The sequence below is a fragment of the Chlorocebus sabaeus genome, chromosome 6 (genome assembly GCF_047675955.1).
Source record: "Chlorocebus sabaeus isolate Y175 chromosome 6, mChlSab1.0.hap1, whole genome shotgun sequence".
Lineage (NCBI taxonomy): Eukaryota > Metazoa > Chordata > Mammalia > Primates > Cercopithecidae > Chlorocebus > Chlorocebus sabaeus.
In genome coordinates, this window is record NC_132909.1 from 39,012,686 (window position 1) to 39,032,465 (window position 19,780).

General features: G+C 51.6%; 1 protein-coding gene, 4 non-coding genes and 1 pseudogene across 6 annotated transcripts in view; all 6 read left to right on the forward strand.

The window, feature by feature from the left end:
* The window catches only part of LOC119622851 (DNA-directed RNA polymerase II subunit RPB2-like), a 29,856-nt gene extending 22,024 nt beyond the window's left edge, over positions 1 to 7,832 (forward strand). Inside the window, exon 7 of the mRNA XM_073015746.1 lies at positions 7,644 to 7,832. Coding sequence (XP_072871847.1) covers positions 7,644 to 7,832 — 189 coding nt within the window. The remainder of the gene's footprint in view (positions 1 to 7,643) is intronic.
* Positions 7,811 to 14,549, forward strand: LOC119622850 (large ribosomal subunit protein uL3-like; annotated as a pseudogene). The gene is made up of 10 exons (XR_012093210.1): positions 7,811 to 7,834; positions 8,762 to 8,954; positions 9,747 to 9,915; positions 10,539 to 10,674; positions 11,836 to 12,023; positions 12,547 to 12,707; positions 13,190 to 13,291; positions 13,705 to 13,800; positions 14,127 to 14,246; positions 14,452 to 14,549. The product of XR_012093210.1 is annotated as a large ribosomal subunit protein uL3-like (transcript).
* On the forward strand, positions 8,315 to 8,378 carry LOC119623559 (small nucleolar RNA SNORD43). The gene has a single exon (XR_005239729.1). It is a non-coding gene; the product is annotated as a small nucleolar RNA SNORD43 (small nucleolar RNA).
* LOC119623560 (small nucleolar RNA U82P) lies at positions 10,484 to 10,538 on the forward strand. The gene has a single exon (XR_005239730.2). It is a non-coding gene; the product is annotated as a small nucleolar RNA U82P (small nucleolar RNA).
* LOC119622854 (small nucleolar RNA U83B) lies at positions 12,085 to 12,179 on the forward strand. Its single transcript, XR_005239411.1, has one exon. It is a non-coding gene; the product is annotated as a small nucleolar RNA U83B (small nucleolar RNA).
* Positions 13,507 to 13,599, forward strand: LOC119622853 (small nucleolar RNA U83B). The gene has a single exon (XR_005239410.1). It is a non-coding gene; the product is annotated as a small nucleolar RNA U83B (small nucleolar RNA).
* Positions 14,550 to 19,780: the final 5,231 nt, after the last annotated feature.

A 19,780-nucleotide genomic window follows, 5' to 3' on the forward strand; every position in this document is an offset into this window, starting at 1 on the left:
GAGGATAAAGGTTTAGGAGATCACGTGCCTGGGAAAGCCTCCTGAAGAATCACATAGAAGATGAAATCTGAAGAGCACAATTTAGGGAAAAGTGGAAGACTTGAGATAGGCAAAAGAGATTACTGGCTAGCCTTTCAATGACATGCTGGAGCCCTCAGGGATTATCTAGTTCTGTGTTGCTTAAAGGCTCTTCTTGACTGGGTACAGTGGCTCATGCCTGCAATCCCAGTACTTTGAGAGGCTGAGGCAGAAGGATCACTTGAGACCAGGGATTCAAGACCAGCCTGGGCAAGACAGCGAGATCCTGTCTCTTGGACATTGCAGATAAAGGACAGCCTTGCAAAGAAACCATCTCTCTGCATCTCTGCCCATGCAAATACATTCTGTCCAGTAGGAAGATACCGTCCTGGCTGTGGAAAAGCCAATTGTACAGCCATGTGTAAATTAATTGCAGTATTTCTTCTTCTTCTTCCTCCTCCTCTTCTTCTTCTTCTTCTTCCTCCTCCTCCTCCTCCTTCCTCCTCCTCCTCCTCCTCCTCCTCCTCTTCTCCTTTTCCTTCTTTTTGAGACAGAGTTCTGCTCTTGTTGCCCAGGCTGGAGTGCAATGGTGCGATCTTGGCTCACTGCAACCTCTGCCTCAACAATTGTCCTGCCTCAGCCTCCCGAGTAGCTGGGATTACAGGCATGTGCCACCACGCCCAGGTAATTTTGTGTTTTTAGTAGAGACTGGGTTTCTCCATATTGGTCAGGCTGGTCTCAAACTCCTAGCCTCAAGGGATCTGTCCAGCCTCCCAAAGTGCTGGGATGACAGGCGTGAGCCACTGCGCCGGGCCCGAGATGGTGAATTTAATTGATAAATGTGTGTGTTCTGACTCTTCCATTGACTCACCATTTCTCTGTCTCTTTCCCTCTTGAGGGCAGCCCTATTCTCTGAGACACAACAGTACTGAAATTAGGCCAGCTGACAACTGCTCAATGGCCTCTAAGTGTTCAAGTGAAAGGAAGAGTCCTGTCTCTCAGTTTCAATCAAAAGCTAACAATGATTAAGCATAGTGAGGAAGGCATGCCAACAGCCGAGACAGGCTGGATTTAGGCCAGTTAATAACCCTACAATGGCCTCTCAGTGTTCAAGCGAAAGAAGTGTCACATGTCTCTTGCTTTAAATCAAAAGCTGGAAATGATTAGGCTTAATGAGGAAGGCATGTCAAAAACTGAGATAGGCCGAAAGCTAGGCCTCTTGCACTAAGCAGTCAGTCAAGTTGTGAATGCAAAGGAAAAACTTTTGAAGGAAATTAAAAGCGCCACTCCAATGAGTACATGAGAGATAAGAAAGTGAAACTGGCTTATTGCTGATACGGAGAAAGTTTGAGTGGTCTGGATAGAAGATCAAACCAGCCACAACATTCCCTTAAACCAAAGACTAGACCGAGCATGGTGGCTCACACCTCTAATCTCAGCATTTTGGGAGGCTAAGGCGGGAGGATCACCTGAGGTCAGGAGTTCAAGACCAGCCTGGCCAACAGGCTGGAGTGCAGTGGTGAGATCTCAGCTCACTGCAACCTCCACCTCCTGGGTTCAAGCAATTCTCTGCCTCAGGCTCCAGAGTAGCTGGGATTACAGGTACCCACCACCACGCCCGGCTAATTTTTGTATTTTTAGTAGAGACCGGGTTTCACCATGTTGGTCAGGCTAGTCTTTAACTCCTGACCTCATGATCCACACGCCTTGGCCTCCCAAAGTGTTGGGATTACAGGCGTGAGCCACCATGCCCGGCCATGTCCTTACTTTTACCTTGGTGAATTGCATATGTTTTGGTATGTAGCCTTACATCTGTACTTGGAAGGAGAAAGGATATAGTTAACCCCATAAATGAATCCATCCCTACACATAGAAATCAAACTCTTCCTTCTAAAATAACACCACATGCCCAATATTCCAAGTGGACATCCTGACTGCCATACTCGCTGCTTCCTGTCCCACCCAACCTGACTCATAAAAATAGTCTCCAGAGTCTGTCCAGTCTCAACATCTGATTCATTCCCTTTTCTTTCTCTCCCTCCCCTCCCCTCCTCTCCCCTTCCCTTCCTTCTTTCTTTTTTTTGAGACAGAGTTTTGCTCTTGTTGCCCAGGCTGGAGTGCAATGCTGTGATCTCGGCTCACTGCGAGCTCTGCCTCCCAGGTTCAAGCGATTCTCCTGCCTTACCCTCCCTAGTAACTGGGATTACAGGCATGTGCCACCACGCCTGGCTAATTTTGTATTTTTAGTAGAGATGGGTTTCTCCATGTTGGTCAGGCTGGTCTCGAACTCCCAACCTCAGGTGATCCGCCTGCCTCGGCCTCCCAAAGTTCTGGGATTATAGGTGTGAGCCACCGCGCCCGGTCTTTCTCTCTCTCTCTTTTTCTCTCTTTCTGTCCTTCCCTCCCTCCCTCCCTCCCTTTCTTCCTTTCCCTCCCTCCCTTCCATCCTTTTCCTTCCTTCCTCCCTTCCTCCCTCCCTCCCCTCCCTTCTCTCTCTCTCTGTCTTCCTCTTCTTTCTTCTTCTTCTACTTTCTTCTTCTTCCCTCCTTTTTTTTTTTTTTTTTTTTTTTTGAGACAGAGTCTTGCTCTGTTGCCCAGGCTGGAGTGCAGTGGTGTGATCTTGGGTCACTGCAACCTCCATCTCCCAGGTTCAAGTGATTCTTGAGCCTCAGCCTTCCAAATAGCTGTGATTATATGCCTGCACCACCATGCCTGGCTAATTTTTGTATTTTTAGTAGAGACAGGGTTTCTCCATGTTGGCCAGGTTGGTCTGGAACTCCTGGGCTCTGTGATCTGCCCACCTCAGCCTCCCAAAGTGCTGGGATTACAGGCATGAGCCACCATGCCTGGTCACTCACCCCTTTCTTCTGTATATTTGAAGGGGTGGCCTGCCCCTCCACACCTGTGGGTGTTTCTCGTAAGGTAGAACGAGAGACTTGAGAAAAGAAATAAGACACAGAGACAAAGTATAGAGAAAGAAAAGCGGGGGCCCAGGGGACCGGTGCTCAGCTTACAGAGGACCCACGCCGGCACCGGTCTCTGAGTTCCCTTAGTATTTATAGATAATTCTCTTTACCGTCTTAAAGATAAGGGAGTGGCAGGAAAATAGGATCGTTTTTAGGGAGGAAATCAGCAGTAAGACATAAGAACAAGGATCTCTGTGACATGAATAAGTTTAAAGGAAAATCCTGTGCCTTGAGATAAACCTTTTAGCGGCATTGTTTCTTCCTATCACATGGAGATAAACCTTGGACAATACCTAGCTTTTCTAGGAACAAAGACACACCCTGCACGCCCAAAATCCATTAAACCTTGAGTTACCACAGCACATGTCTCTTGCAAGGACAAGGTTGGGAGTAGGGTCACAGATTAACAGCATCTCAAATACAGAACAAAATGGAGTCTCTTATGTCTACTTCTTTCTATATAGACACAGTAACAGGCTGATCTCTTTCTTTTCCCCACATATATTCACCTTCAGTGCCCTCTGCCAGGTACCTATCTTGGTGGCTTACACGGAACAGTGAAAACTCCTTCCATCCTCTCCTAATCTATCCGGCTCCTTAAATTCACTCTTCTAAAATACACAGGTGCTGACCTGGCATGGTGGCTCACGCTTGTAATCCTAGCACTTTGGGAGGCCGAGGCAGGAGGATCATTTGAGTCCAGGAGTTGGAGACCAGCCTGGACAACATAGCAAGAGCCTGTCTCATTATAAAAATAAAAAGTGCACAGGTGTTCACAGGCTTTCAATGCATTCCACTGGCCTCAGGATGATGTTTTCCAGCTGGAGACTTTAGGTCTGAACCCTACATATCTTCCTAAACTGGCCTCCTGCCACTGTCTTCTAGTCTGGCTGTGCCAAATCACAGCTAGTTCTGCAGGCCACTGTCTTTTATCCTCTCTGCCTTTGCACACATTGTTCCTACTGCCTGGAGAGCTACCCTTTTTGCTTGACAAATAAAAATCCTTTGAGGCCGAGTTCAAATGACATCTCTTTGGTAGAGGCTTCCCCGATGACCCTCCCCATAAATTGGGGAATTCATCAGTCCTTTTTGCACAGGCCTCTGTTTCATAGCTATGATGTAGGTAGACTGATCTCTTCCAGGGCAGGGGCCCCAACCCCACCTCTGTTTTATTGCATGTTGCAGAGCCCTGTATGGGGCTAGGCAAAGTAAGCTCAATACATATTTGTTGAATGAATGAATGAATTCCTCATTTGACAGATAAGGAAACTGAGGCCTAACCCAGTGTTGTACTGAATCCCTACTTTTTTTTTTTTTTTTTATGAGACGGAGTTTCACTCTTGTTGCCAAGGCTGGAGTGCAATGACGTGATCTTGGCTCACTGCAACCTCCGCCTCCTGGGTTCAAGCAATTCTCCTGGTTCAAGCAATTCTCCTGGTTCAGCAATTTAGCTGGTTACAAACAGCATGCAGTTTATACAGCATTTTCTCTTAACACCTTCCCCTTACCTCTATCTGGTAGCCTTCATTTAACCCGGAACTCAGGGCCTCAATCCCTTGTACAGTCTGTATTCCACACTACTGGCTGGGGGCTCAGGTGTTCCTCACAGACAAGGAACCAGTCTTCGGGTTGGCCACTCCCAGATTCCTTAGCTTGGAACACACATTCAGGTGCATCTGCCATACAAAGACATTCTAAGGGTATGCTTAAGTTATTGCTATTAGGTGCGTTTACCCTACACCTAGTGAGCTACTTGTACGCTGGCAAGGCAATTCAGGTCTACTGATGCTCTCTTCTCTCTTGACTGGAAGGGGAATTCCTGAGGGAGAATAGTTTGCCCAGGACCCTTAGTGGCGTTGCTTCTTTTGGAACCTTCATTACAATTTTAAATTGTCTTATTTGGTCTGTGACAGCAGCCATCTTATTCTCATCTATATTCCCGCAGCCTGGTGCAGGACCCGGCACAGAGCAGGCCTGCAGTAAGAATATCTTCTTGCTCAGGATTCCAAAGCCCCTTTTCCGATGAGGTTATTGATCCCTGAGTCTGATGCCATGAAAAACCAACCTGGAGTCAGATAGACTTGAGCTCTGTCCTTCACTAATTATGTGACTTTGTCAAGTTATTAACCTCTTGGATGGAAGTTAATTTTCTACGTAAAAAGGGGGCATATAGGTAGGTTATAATCCTTTGCATCCTGAATTTTTTTTTTTTTTTTTGAGACTGAGTTTTGCTCTTGTCACCCAGGTTGGAGTGCAATGGCATGATCTTGGCTCACTGCAACCTCCACCTCCCAGGTTCAAGCAATTCTCCTGCCTCAGCCTCCCAAATAGCTGGGATTACAGGTGCCCGCCACCACCCCTGGCTAATTTTTGTATTTTTACTACAGACGGGGTTTCACCATGTTGGCCAGGCTGGTCTCAAACTCCTGACCTCAGGTGATCCACCCACCTTGGCCTCCCAAAGTGCTGGGGATTACAGGCATGAGCCACTACACTTGGCCTTATTTTTTTTTTTTGTCTTTTTTTTTTTTTCCTTTTTGTGGAGAACGGGGTCTCGCTATATTACCCAGGCAGGTCTCGAACTCCTGGGCTCAAGCTATCCTCCCGCCTCTGCCTCCCTGAGAGCTGGGATTACAGGCGTGAGCCACCGCGCCCGGCCTACCTTATCTTTTTATTTTTTGAGAATCCTGATTGGTCACCTAAGCTGGAGCACAGTGGTGCAATCTCGGCTCACTGCAACCTCTGCCTCCAGATTCAAGCAATTCTCCTGCCTCAGCCTCCGGGGTAGCTGGGACTACAGGCGTGCAGCCACCACAACCGGCTAATTTTTGTATTTTAGTAGAGACGAAGTTTCACTGTGTTGGTCAGGCTGGTCTCAAACTCCTGACCTCAGGTGATCCACCCCTATCGGCCTTCTGAAGTGATGGGATTACAGGCATAAGCCACCGTGCCCGGCCTGTCTCCCGAAATTTTAAAACGCTTCTTAAATTATTTGGCAGCAAAAAGTAAACTGATGCATTTTTTGGGCAGCAAAGTCAGCCTTGAACTGATGTGAGTCTATTTATATTTATCCCACTCAATGTGAATATTCATGTTTCCTTACGGAATATTGTTTTTCTTTAAAGAGTACTGGATTACATAATATACAGTATGTGCACCATAGTACCTTTCTAAAACTAAAAAAATGCTGAATTTTGAAACATATGTGGCCCCCAGGATTTCTAATAATGGATTGAAGATCTATCAGTTATGTCCTTTGGGGATGGTGTGAGGATTGAGATAATTTTTTTTTTTTTTTTTTTTTTTTTTTTTTAAGATGGAGTCTCGCTCTGTAGCCCAGGCTGGAATGCACTGGCAATCTCAGCTCACTGCAACCTCCGCCTCCTGGGTTCAAGCGATTCTCCCGCCTCAGCCTCCCAAGTAGCTGGGATTAAAGACGCATACCATCGTGCCAGGCTAATTTTTGTATTTTTGATAGAGACGGGGTTTCGCCAGGTTGGCCAGGCTGGTTTAGAACTCCTGACCTCAGGTGATCCGCCTACCTCAGCCTCCCAAATTGTTGGGATTATGGCCGAATGTTTTTTAAACCACGGCGGGAGCGAAGGTCAGGCCCAGAATAAAAGATGACAGGGTGGGAAGGAGGAAGCAGAAGGTGATATGAGAGCATGTGCTAGGGTTCAGCCATGAGGCTGAAGTAGACTGTTAGGAGAGCGTCTTCCGCGGCCGCTGAAGTTGATGCTTAATTCCGAGGAAACGACGAGGGGTCCTTGTAAAGTAACGAGATACTTGATTCTTAGAAAGATTTGTAGGAAGCCGGGCGCGGTGGCTCACGCCTGTAATCCCAGCACTTTGGGAGGCCGAGGCGGGCGGATCACGAGGTCAGGAGTTCAAGACCAGCCTGGCCAACATGGTGAAATCCCGTCTCTACTAAAAATACAAAAAAAAAAAAAATTAGCCGGACGCATTCCTGTAATCCCAGCTACTCGGGAGGCTGAGGCAAGAGAACTGCTTGAACCGTGACCCCGGAAGCGGAGGTTGCAGTGAACCGAGATCGCGCCACTGCACTCCAGCCTGCGCGACAGAGCGAGACACCGTTTCAAAAAAAAAAAAAAAAAAAAGATTCGTAAGGGAGGAGCCTGTAGGCAGGGAATCGGTCAGGACCCGAGTTACCCTGGAGCCCAAGCGGAGATCAGCGAAAGTCCTCGTTGATGCAGAGGTCTGGAAGGCGTGGGGCTCAGGGAGGCTGGGCAGCTGGACTCGGCATGACCCGAGGTCGTGAGGCCGTTCCACAGGCTTGGGACGCTCCTGAGACTCTCAGAATCAAGTGCAGGCCACTGCATTAGCATGGGAGAAATGGTAGAGACAGGGCTTGAGGGAAGGATGCCCGCGATTAAAGGTATTAAAGGCAAGTTGGTGTCGCGGCAAAACCAGCGTGGGAGCCAGGAAACAAGGGTTTCAGTCTTTCCTCGCCAATTCCAGAGATAGCTGCATATCACAGGAAGAAAAGCGACGCAGCCATTTTTCTTCATTATTATCAAGTTTGGCTGCTGCCGGACGCTGTAGACTTGTGGCACACCAAACCCTCAGCCCGCGCCTCCGTGGCTTTTCATTAAGTTTGAACCCGACCCCTCGCCTTAGAGTGTCTAATTTCGGTCTCAGAAGCTGACGTCCACCTCAGAACGAAAGGCGCGGAAGAGCATGCGTAGAAATGGCGCTCGGTACGTGCCCCCCGACCCGACGTCTGCCGCGGGGGTGCGCTCGCACGCCGGAAGGGGCGGAGCCAGATTTGACAATTATAGCGGACACCGACAAGAAGTCGACGTCTACCGGCGGGATTTGATGGCGTGATGGTATGTATTGTAATGGCGTCCGATTCATTGTCACCGGCGTCGGCACGGCTGAATCCGGGACGCATCGCCGCCATCCCAGCTTGGCCGGCGCCGGGGGCTTGCTCTAGGGGAAAGGCGACCCAGCGGGGGCCTCAGTCAGGCCTATTTTCTGGAAAGTCGAGAGGCTTGTGTAGAAGAGCGCTTGGAGGACTGGCTTTGGGCCTGCAGGTCGGCCAGAGACAGGCCTTAAGGGTGGGAGCAGGCTTGGAGGCCCGGCATTTTTAAAGCCATGAGTCATTGCTGAGTTTCGATCTCACCAACTCCATCATTAGTTGGGATTAGGGCCTTTAAGCAGCTTGTCTGGATAGGAGGACCTTGGGTGGGGGTTCTCGGCACTGTTCTCATTGGGAGGTAAGCTTGCGGGAGGAGAATGTTGTGGAGTCCTCCTGAAATATCTGGGACCGCTTGTGCACTCCGAAGGCCTCTGGAGCTCCCAGAAGCCACAGATGATGAACTTATTGACGGGCGGACAGAAACTGTGTGCTGATTGTCATGTTCTGATTTGGCTCTGCCGAGTTCTCCGGCCTACGTGTGTCGGTGTAATTAGTGTCCGGGCGCTAGAGGCAGCCCATAGCGTAGTATTGGCTAGCTGCTACCCAGCATTTGTCCCTGGAGTGCCTTTCTTTAGTGGTCAAAACCTTGCTAATTGGCACATAAAGCTGCCTGTTAAGCAGTTTTTAGTGTCACTACTTAGTGTATTTTTGTGTGGTGGTAGAGAAAAAAACGGCTCGTTTTCTTACAGGTTGAGAGGATTTGAAATAAGATTCAGCTTAAATTTTGTCGAATACAAAAATATTCTTGACGTGTGCGAGCCTGGAAAAGATAATTACCTTTTTACTTGGTTTCCTGGGTGTCTGGTGCTGACGGTGATTTTTTTTTTTCCCCTAGTCTCACAGAAAGTTCTCCGCTCCCAGACATGGGTCCCTCGGCTTCCTGCCTCGGAAGCGCAGCAGCAGGCATCGCGGGAAGGTTAAGAGCTTCCCTAAAGATGATCCGTCTAAGCCGGTCCACCTCACAGCCTTCCTGGGATACAAGGCTGGCATGACCCACATCGTGCGGGAAGTCGACAGGCCAGGATCTAGTATGTACAGGCCTCCTAAAAGTTGGGGGATAGGAGTGGAGGGGGAGGGAAACTGGAGAGATGGAGTCAAGCTGTTAGCAGAGGGCAGACTTTTTTTTTTAAGCTGGAGTTACAGGTTGTCAGAACTGCTGTGACAGCGGACAACTTCAAGACTAATATTCCAAGGCTACAGATGGCCGGCACTGTTGGCTTTAGGTGCGGGGTGGGGTATTGCTTTCAGAGCATAGTAAATTTGCCAGGAGCCTTAGCAAAGAGAAGTAACACTAGTATGTGGGGTTGGAGCTGCTGAGGCTGGAATAAGAAGTGCCTCATTCATGTTTTACTTGTTCACATGCATTTCATCTAAAAGCTTGAATAACGGCCACTTACCTGTGTGTTTTCTACTTAGAGATGTCTAACAGCACTGGGTGCTGAGCCATGGAGACATTAACGTTAGACAGTTGATATTGACTCTAAACTGAGCTCAGAGCTATTTCTGTGTCCCAGTTATATTTAGGACACTTGAATTTTCCAGATAAATAGCAAATCTTGTCTGCCTCCAGAGGTTTCTGTAGAAGAGAATTGAAGCTGGGCAGGTATTTGGTTATCTAGGGTCCTGATATTTTTTAAGTTAAACAACATAAATGCACTTTGAATGAGAAATAGGTAGTAAGGACAGCCCTGAGTGTCCAGACTGCAGGTGTGGGGCCCAGTTGCCCTTCCGGCCTAAATGGGCATTTTGCATTTTCCTAGAAAACATTAAACACCCCTTGCTTGGGCTCCTGCCAAGTCTGACTACTGCTTTCTTTGCAGAGGTGAACAAGAAGGAGGTGGTGGAGGCTGTAACCATTGTGGAGACGCCACCCATGGTGGTTGTGGGCATTGTGGGCTACGTGGAAACCCCTCGAGGCCTCCGGACCTTCAAGACTGTCTTCGCTGAGCACATCAGTGATGAATGCAAGAGGCGTTTCTATAAGAACTGGTGAGGGAGGAGGCCCTGCAGTCCCTAGCTTGGGAGCTGGAGAGCAGGGAACAGTGTGTGCATGGTTTCTCAGCTCTGTAGCAGGCAGGGAGCTGCTGTTTCAGGTTTAGTTTGTCTCTTGAACAGAAAAATACCTGCGATCAGACTTTGGCCAGCCATTGGGCTTCAGCTGGGAGCTGACACCCTCATTCTGAGTCCAGGCTAGTGGGTGGTGGCTGAGGACCCAGTTGGTTAAGGAGTCCAACTAGAAACCATGAGAGGTAGCAGGATAATTCAACCCCTATAGGGCTGGCAAGGGCCTCTGGCCCTGGCTGGAATGTCCCATTTCCTCCATCACTGAATGGGTGCTCCCCCAAGGCAGAGCGCTTGCTTTCTAGCACCCCGGAGCAAGAATTTTGTTTGAATGTTTGTAACTTAAGTTAACCTTGTGGACCTCTGCTCAGCTCCGCTCGGCTCTGCCCGATGAGCTCCATCCAGGCTCCGCTTGCCGGTGGAAAAGGCTCCTTAGAAGCCAGCAATGAGCCCCATCCCCACACGGTGCCAGTGTGTCTTCCGCTCACCCCTCGGAGGGGTGATGAAGGCCTGTACCCGGCCCCCTCCCCAACTCTGCTCTGCTCCTGAAGGCATAAATCTAAGAAGAAGGCCTTTACCAAGTACTGCAAGAAATGGCAGGATGAGGATGGCAAGAAGCAGCTGGAGAAGGACTTCAGCAGCATGAAAAAGTACTGCCAAGTCATCCGTGTCATTGCCCACACCCAGGTGAGTGCAGTTCCCCAAGGTGGCTTGGCCTGCCACTTAGTAAAAGTGACCTAAGTGATCATAGGGGTACCGTGCCCCCATGTTTGTGAGTAGGCTCCTCCCTTGCCAGCAGAGGGCACTGTGTCCTTACTGGCCCTTAGCAAGGGAACCATGCCCCTTTAAAATTCAACTGGCTGACCCAACTGGTGACTCACCAGTGACACTGAAATGCCTGCCTGAAAGTCGGTTGTGAGGTACTGGCTGCTTTCCTGGAAACCTAGTTTGTGAGCTGAGCAGGCCCTTTATTGACTTGGTTAGAGTGGGTGTCTCTTGCTGTCCTGTTACGGGTTATCCTTTCAAGTGCTGAGCACAACCCCATGTGGTGAGGGCCACCACAGATTAGAGTGCATGTCCACCATTGAAATTTTGTCAGGACATTGCTGGGCTGTTCCTGAGTGAACGCTTTATGCTTAAATGCATTTTTTTTTTTTTTTTTTTAAGACAGAGTTTTGCTGTCGTTGCCCAGGCTAGCGTGCAATAGCCCTACCTCAGCTCACCACAACCTCTGCTTCCTAGGTTCAAGCGATTCTCCTGCCTCAGCCTCCCGAGTAGCTGGGATTACAGGCATGCGCCACCACACCCCACTAATTTTGTATTTTTAGTAGAGACGGGATTTCTCCATGTTGGTCAGGCTGGTCTTGAACTCCTCACCTCAGATGATCCACCTGCCTCGGCCTCCCAAAGTGCTGGGATTACAGGCGTGAGCCACCGCGTCCGGTGATGCATTTTCTTATTTAGAGCTTGTGCTGTCTCAAAAGCAGGTTTGTCACTAGGGGAAGTGTAGGTAGCTGAGGTAAAACTACTGCAGTACCCCAGGGGAACTGACCCAAAGGACAGCTACAGGAACACTGGGCTGGTAGGTGCTGGGATCTGGTTGTTTGCCTGTGGTGTGGGCCCTGTCCGCTCATCCTGACAGTAACTCAGGCACCAGAATCCAAAGTTAAGTTGTTGCTGTTGGCAAAAATGAAAGTTCCTTCCTCTTCGTGAGGTTCAGTGATTTGTTCAGAGTTAATTGGCTTTTTGCTGTGTGCTTGACATCAATCAGGCCGCATGGAGCCGCAGTTCCTCTACTGTGGGAGGAGCACTGGCAGCTGGAGCTGAGTTGTGTCTACCTCCTCCTAGATGCGCCTGCTTCCTCTGCGCCAGAAGAAGGCCCACCTGATGGAGATCCAGGTGAACGGAGGCACCGTGGCCGAGAAGCTGGACTTGGGCCTGCGAGAGGCTCGAGCAGCAGGTACCTGTGAACCAGGTGTTTGGGCAGGATGAGATGATCGACGTCATCGGGGTGACCAAGGGCAAAGGCTACAAAGGTGAGCTTTGCAGCAGCTTGCGTTGCTGTGCAAACCTGGGGGAGAAGTGATTTTAGGCCCAGCTGTTCAGTGATGAGGCTAAGAGTGAGCGCTGGGCACAGCGCCTGAATCAGACACTGTGGAACCATTCTCTACTGCCTTCCTTCTGAGAACAGCCTTGTGGTCAAAAGTGGCTGGGATAGCGGAGGGCCAGGGGACAACTTCTTACCATGTTCCTGGACCCTTTGCTCTTTGTAGCTCAGTAGATAACTGCAAAGGGGAGCTTGGAATTATGTCTGTCAGTCCCTGCGGATGGGGGAGCTTAAACTAATGGATGCCTTAAAAAGCGCCCATTCACAGTTGAGTTCAGGGTTACACCCCCAGAACCTATCCACCTTGACAGGGGAGATCTGTGGGTAATGCACATGAAATAATCTCATCACCCCTCAGATGACCCAACCATGGTTGGTAATTGTTGAGTAGGAGGAAGGGGGGTGAGTGGGAGGTGCTGGCACTGAGGTGCAGTAATGTGTATCCATTCCAGGGGTCACCAGTCGTTGGCACACCAAGAAGCTGCCCCGCAAGACCCACCGAGGTCTGCGCAAGGTGGCCTGTATTGGGACATGGCATCCTGCTCGTGTGGCCTTCTCTGTGGCACGTGCTGGGCAGAAAGGCTACCATCACCGCACTGAGATCAATAAGAAGGTGAGGTTCTGAGAGTGGTCCCTGGGGGTGGGAAGATGACCTTGTGATGGAGGCTGGAGTTTCTGTGCCTGTCAGCGCTGCTTCATGGGCTGTAGCTTATGCATCTTGTGGACATCAGTGGCTCGCTTCTCATGGGTCAGTTCTGGCCCATCTTGATGGTTTGTAAGGTGCCAGCCTGTAAAGTGGCTGTGGTGAGGCTGACTTGGTGTGACTGGGGATACTAGCCTTATTGGTCCCTGATCCCACCACCAGTGGTGTGACAGGCCTCCTATGTTGTACAGCAGGATCTTTGGTTTTCGCCCAGCCACTTAACAGAAAGGAACCTGGAGAGCCAGCCACCTTTTTGCTCTGAAGTTGGGATACGCTGTGACTGGGACTGAGGCCTCAGCGGCCTTCCTAGAGTGCTTTGCAGGTCAGCACACTGGCATGTCTGGCTTATTTGTCCCTAATGCCCCAGCCTTATGCCCTTCTTATTCATTCAGATCTATAAGATTGGCCAGGGCTACCTTATCAAGGATGGCAAGCTGATCAAGAACAATGCTTCCACTGACTATGACCTGTCTGATAAGAGCATCAATCCTCTGGTAAGTAATGGGTGTTCTGCTCTATGAGGCCACCCCAGGCCTCTTCTGTGGGGTGAGGTCCTCGTGTCTTTGGGGATAGGCTACTTCCTAGGGGCTGTCAGCAGGATCGTTAACTGAAGCCAGCACAGCACCTAGCTGTGTTCCTTGTAAGTGGCATGTTGTCATTCTAGTCCACTCGTTGGAGTTGGCTGGAGAGAAGTGGGGTCTCAGGCTCAGCTGTTCAGTGATGAGGCCTGGAATGTGCGCTGGGCACAGCGCCCAAGACAGACTGCGGAACCGTTCCTTGTTGCCTTCCTTCTGAGAACAGCCCTGTGGTCAGAGAGGGCCTGAATCTGGAGGGGTCATCTGTGCACAACAGTCCCCTCTTGTGCCTGGTGCTGGGCCTGTGCTGATCCGATGGTCTTGTTTTCCAGGGTGGCTTTGTCCACTATGGTGAAGTGACCAATGACTTTGTCATGCTGAAAGGCTGTGTGGTGGGAACCAAGAAGCGGGTGCTCACCCTCCGCAAGGTGAGGCGGGCCCTGCCTGGTCATGGGGGGGGCTTCTGTAGAGGGAGGATCCAAGGCCGCAGACGCTGGTGGCAGAGGAAAGGAAGGAGAGGGTGTTGGCAGTCCTTTCACACTGGCTTTGAAGTCCTGGAATGAGGAAATTCCCAGTCTGGCCTTGCTGGGCTGTTTGTTTCTTTGAGTGTGTCCTCATCTTCTGGGTGATGGGCCGGTGGGGGGTGGCGCCAAATTGATGGTGTGTCTTCCCAGATGCAGGGGCGCTGTGAACCAAGTTCTGAGGAAAGCCTGTCTCCTTGTAATCCTAAATCCCTTCCCCTCTTGGCCCACAGTCCTTGCTGGTGCAGACGAAGCGGCGGGCTCTGGAGAAGATTGACCTTAAGTTCATTGACACCACCTCCAAGTTTGGCCATGGCCGCTTCCAGACCATGGAAGAGAAGAAAGCATTCATGGTGAGCGCCTCTGCCTGCCCCCCTCGCTGGGTGCTGTGACTTGGCCCCCGCCAGCCTTTGGCTCCACCCGGGGTAGGGGTGGTCTTGATGCCTTGGGCCTCTCTTGTGGCTGTGGAGACTGGCCTGGAGTCTTGGTCCCCTCTAGAGTGGGCATCTGCTGTCGCCTGCCATCTTCTCCCTCTGACCACTGCCTCTCTCCCCACAGGGACCACTCAAGAAAGATCGAATTGCAAAGGAAGAAGGAGCTTAATGCCAGGAGCAGATTTTGCAGCTGGTGGGGTCTCAATAAAAGTTATTTTCCACTGACATCTTGCCTCTTTCTCCAGGAGAGCGGCCGGGACTGGGGAGGCAGATGGGGACCCCCAAGGTGCTTTGTGCTCCCCAAGGCCACTGCCCTCCTTTCTGTAGCTACACTGGGTTTGCCCTCTGGCCTCCTACTGTGTACCCCACCCTCAGTCCCTGGAGGGAGGTAAAAGCTGGACCTGGTTCTGCTGCTGAGCTGTGGAAAGCCAGCCTGGAGCAGTGGGCATTGTGCAAATGTTTGTCACCGGGGCGAGGCAGCTGGGTCTCTGCTGTTTGCACAGCTTGGGTGATGCCAGTGCTGTGGAGAGGGGGAAGGAGACCAGGAGGCCTGGAAGTTCCCCGGCGCCTTTGATGCTGATGTGCAGGCAGACCCTGGGTCTGTTACTTGTCTAAAAAGTTGATTTGGTTTTAAATTAATCCAGGGAAGGGTGTCTTCCAGTTAAGGCTTGTTGAGGTTCTTTTGTCATCTGCACCCCAAGTCTGGTACTGGGAGAGCATGAACACAGGCACAGAGGTTAAGGAACTTGCTGGGGCTTGGCAGCTGGAAGCCTAGTTGGAACGTGTGGTAGAGGGCTGTGTCCCCTCTGGGCTGGGATCTGCCCTCTGGGACTTGGCTGGTTCAGTCTCTGTCCTCGCTGGAGATGGTCCCTCTACCCCAGCCCCCGGGCACGGGACTTAGTTGCTTTCTTGACTTGCATGTTGAGTGCCTGCTGCCCTCAGCCTCTGGACCCCAGGATGCTGGGGTGTGGCTGCTGCTGTAAGCTGAAGGAAGCCTCCAGGCTCTGGACTGACCCCTGTGACCTGGCCTGGAGCCCGGTGAGCTGGGTGAAGCCCAGCACAGACCCTGGCGATTGGACCCACTTGCTGACCTCCAATCTTTGCTCAAGCTGCACCTAGGCTCTACCAGGATGGGGCATGGAATACAGGTGCCCTGATGCCATCAAAGCTGGTCCCTCAGCTTCAGATGCTGTGGCTGTGTGCAGGCACTGCTGTACTCCAGCCCTCCCTGGGTTATTTGTGGCTAGAGTCCCCAGCTGTGGCAGCTGACTGTCCACCCAGCAGAGTGGCAGGCCTGCCAGTCACCCGGGCCCTAACTGCATGTCTGAGTCTGTTTATTTGGATGGATTGGCAATAGCTGGGATTTGAGGATCGGCGTGCACCTGTAGGCGTGTGTGTGGGACTGTGGGAGAACAGCTGGGAAGATGCCCAAGTTGTCGCTTCCCTGTGGACATGAGGGTACGGGGTGGGGCACTAAAATGTCTTGAAGTCATCCAGGTGCAGAGCGGTTAAGTGCCATGTGGGTCCTGAGGCAGGGGCAGGCCAGAGTTGAGTTGTGTGCAGCAGGAACCTTCCCCACGTGTGTGTCCAGCCCGCATGTCTCCAGCCCATTCTGAGCTTGGCTTGGGGCAGTTGGTCTGAAGGCAGAACCCTCCTTCCTGCAGCCCCTCCCATCCTTGGCTCTGCAGCCTGGGCCTGGATGACTGGAGCTGCACTTCAGGTTGGAGCCACCAGGGGGTGAGTGCGGCACGTGCCTTGCAAGAGGGCCCTGCTAGGGGTTTTGGATTGGGCAGGGTTCCTTTCTGTATCAGAGTCTCCGGATGCCCCGCATGGGTCAGGACCTGTTGTCCCAAGGCCACCAGGCACCTTAGTGGCAGGGCCAGGTGTGAGACCTGGTTGCCTGGTCTCCTGGGTGCTGCCTCTTGTCAGTCTCCCCGGTTCGATCTCGTCCCGGTGGGGATGATGAGTGGGCAGGGGTCCCAGCCTGTCCCTTCCCTTCCCCATCCCTTAGGCTGGGCCTGGAGCCCCGATGCCCACCCAGCCCAGATAGGAAAGGGTTTGCTGGTCTGAGATGTCCTGGCTGAGCCTTGCTGCCTCTGCAGGGCTCCGTACTCAGTTGTGGGGATGCAAAGAACAAAGAGCCCTGGGGGTAGTCTGTCTGCCCCCAGGCTCAGGACACACACACCTGCAGGCTGCAACTGGAGGCTGGCGTCACACCTGTACCTGTCCACATGTGTTCAAGTGCACAGAAAGCCTTTCTCACGGGCAGCCTGGCTTGACTAGGGGCTGAGCCTTTGCTGTACACAGCCACACAGCCCATCCTTGCCTGCCACGTGTGGTGGCTCACATCTGTAATCCCAGCACTTTAGGACACTTTGGGAGGATTGCTTGAGCGTAGGAGTTTGAGACAACATAGTGAGACCATAGTCTCTACAAAGGATTTAAAAGTTAGCTGGGTGTGGCGGCGCATGCCTGTATTCCCAGCTACTTGGGAGGCTGAGGTGGGAGGATCTGCTTGAGCCTGGGAGGTCAAGACTGCAGTGAGCCATGCATGATTGTGCCACTGCACTCCAGCCTGGAGTGCTCCACAGAGCAAGATCCTGTCAAGAAAAAAGCAAGGCAGTTTAGAAGTGAAGACGGCTGTGAGGAAATAAAACAGGTCACTGGGATGGAGTCATGTGGGCGGGGGCAGGGAGGCCTCTCTGAGATCTGAAGAGTATCGAGGATCCTGCCTGCAGAGCCCTGTGCTGGAACACTCACTCCCGGCAGGGAACAGCGAGTGCGAAGGCCCTGGGGTGGGACAAGGCTCCTGGGCTCGGGTATGAGCTCCTGAGGGGGGCGCTTCATGATGTGGGCTCATTCCCAGCTGGATCTCCTGTCTCCCCAGCATGGAGTCAGTTTGTTTTGGGTCCCCACATCTCTGGGCCTCGTCTGTGTTGTGCGTGTGCCTGGCTGTCCCGAGCGGAGGCCTGCGGTAGGTGGCGTGGCTGCCGTGCCTGTGCATGTCACCGAGGGTACATCTCCAAGTGCCTGCTGGCATCCGCTTCCTGTCACGCTTTTCTCTCACCAGAACCCCTAGACAGGCCTTGCCGGAATCCTGTGGTGACAGAACAAGAAGTCTCATTCCATTCCTCCTGAAAAAAAAAAAATACCTGCTGGGAATTTCTGAGCAAGTGGGAACAGGGAGGTGGTGGCAGGAGCTGCCTTTGCCTTAAAAGGTGTAACGGAGCCAGGGACTTCGCTCAGCTCACCTGGGGATGATCACAGGGTGCGGAGGGGTGGGCAGCTGGCCACCACCTTGTGGGCTCACTGCAAATTGCTCTCTGCCTAGATCCTCGTTGACAGCCTTGCTGGCGGGGGCTGTGCTGCCCTGCCTCTGTCCCCCTGCCCAGATGCAGCCCCATGCAACTGGCAGCTCATCCTCCTCCCCTTCGTTCTCAGCCCTGTAGCTGAGAATGCAGCTACTTGCAGCTTCTGGGGGTCCCTCTGCCCTGTCTCCTGGGTAGTTCCCAGAAGCCCAAAGTCCCCTTCCCTTTCAGGAGCAGTCTCAGGAGCCCACGCCAGACCTGATGCAAACCTCACAGGAGGCAGGAGATTACAGTAGCCCTCCTTATCCATGAGCCTACCCTCCAACACCCGCAGTGGTACCGCGGATAGTACCAAACCCTCTGTGGATTAGGCTTTTTCTCTCTCATCACCAAGAGGGCTACAAAGTGACTCACGGGTGGGAATGCCTGCGGTGTGGAAATACTGGACAGAGGAATGAGTCACTCTCATCGCTGCATGATTTAATCACCCTACTCAGAATGGCATGCAATGTCAAATTATGAATTATTTCTGAAATTTTCTGTTTAATATTTTCAGGCCGTGGCTGGCTGCTGGAAACTGTAACCAAGGAAAGTGAAACCACAGATACGGGGGCACTGCGGTAACTCCGCAGGCCTGAGAGTGAGGAAGGAAGGGAGCATCCAGGAACCATCCAGAGCCCAACCTCACCAGCCGCTCACCCACAATCAGCAGCACTTACAGGTCAAGGCAGTGCCCAGGACGGCAGGCGGCAATAATTGTGAGCATCTTGCTCTGTATTAGGCACTGAACATTTCACACAGAGAAAAGTCATCCGGCTCACTCCTTGAGGCAGGTTCTGTTATGATCCCATTTTACAGTAAGAAACTGGGGCTTGTGGATGAATAACTTGCGCAGGGACACTGTATGATTGGTGGGGTTGGGACGTGAGCCCAGGCATCTCTCCACCCTCACTCTAGGCTACTAGGGGTCGGTAAAGCCAATGAATGCTGGCTCAAGGGAGAAGGAGAGGGCTAATTTGTTGAGCATCTACGGTATGCCAAGGTTTGTACTCAACTCTTTAAGAGCTGCCTTATTTTTATTTTTTGAGACAGGGTCTCACTGTGTCGTCTAGGGCTGGAGTGCAGTGGTGCGATCACAGCTCACTGCAGCCTTGACTTCCCAGGCTCAAGCAATCCTCCCACCTCAACCTCCCGAGTAGCTGGGACTACAGGTGTGTGCCACCATACCTGACTGATATTTGGTTTTTGTTTTTTTATTTTTTTAGACGGAATCTCGCACTGTGGCCCAGGCTGGAGAGCGGTGGCGCGATCTCAGCTCACTGCAAGCTCCGCCTCCGGGGTTCATGCCATTCTCCTGCCTCAGCCTCCTGAGTAGCTGGGACTACAGGCACCCGCCACCACGCCCGGCTAATTTTTTTGTATTTTTTAGTAGAGATGGGGTTTCACTGTGTTAGCCAGGATGGTCTGGATCTCCTGACCTTGTGATCCACCCGTCTTGGCCTCCCAAAGTGCTGGGATTACAGGTGTGAGCCACTGCGCCTGTCCTGATATTTGTATTTTTTTGTAGAGACTGGGTCTTGTCATGTTGCCCAGGTTGGTCTCAAATGCCTAGGCTTAAACAATCCTCCCCACTCAGCCTTGGAAAGTGCTGGGATTAAAGGCTTTCAGCTACCTTGCCCAGCCCAGAGTTACCTTATTTGTTTATTTATGTGTTTATTTATGTTTGAGACAGCGTCTCACTCTGTTACCCAGGCTAGAGTACAGTGGCGCAATCTCAGCTCACTGCAACCTCCACCTCTTGGGTTTAAGCGATTCTTGTGCCTTGGCCTCCTGAGTAGCTGGGATTACAGATGCATGCCACTAGGCCTGGCTGATTTTTGTATTTTTAGTAGAGACGGGGTTTCACCGTGTTGGCCAGGCTGGTCTTGAACTCCTGACCTCAGGTGATCCACCCGCCTCGGCCTCCCAAAGTCCTGGGATTACAGGTGTGAGCCATGGCACCCGGTATCACATCTGTTTTCACAGGGAGGAAATTGAGGCTCAGCAAGGTTAAGTCACAGTCTCTGAGGTCAGATTCTCAGGAGTGGCGAGGCAGGGATATAAAATCCAGCTCCAGACACGAGTGCACAACCATCACACCACGCT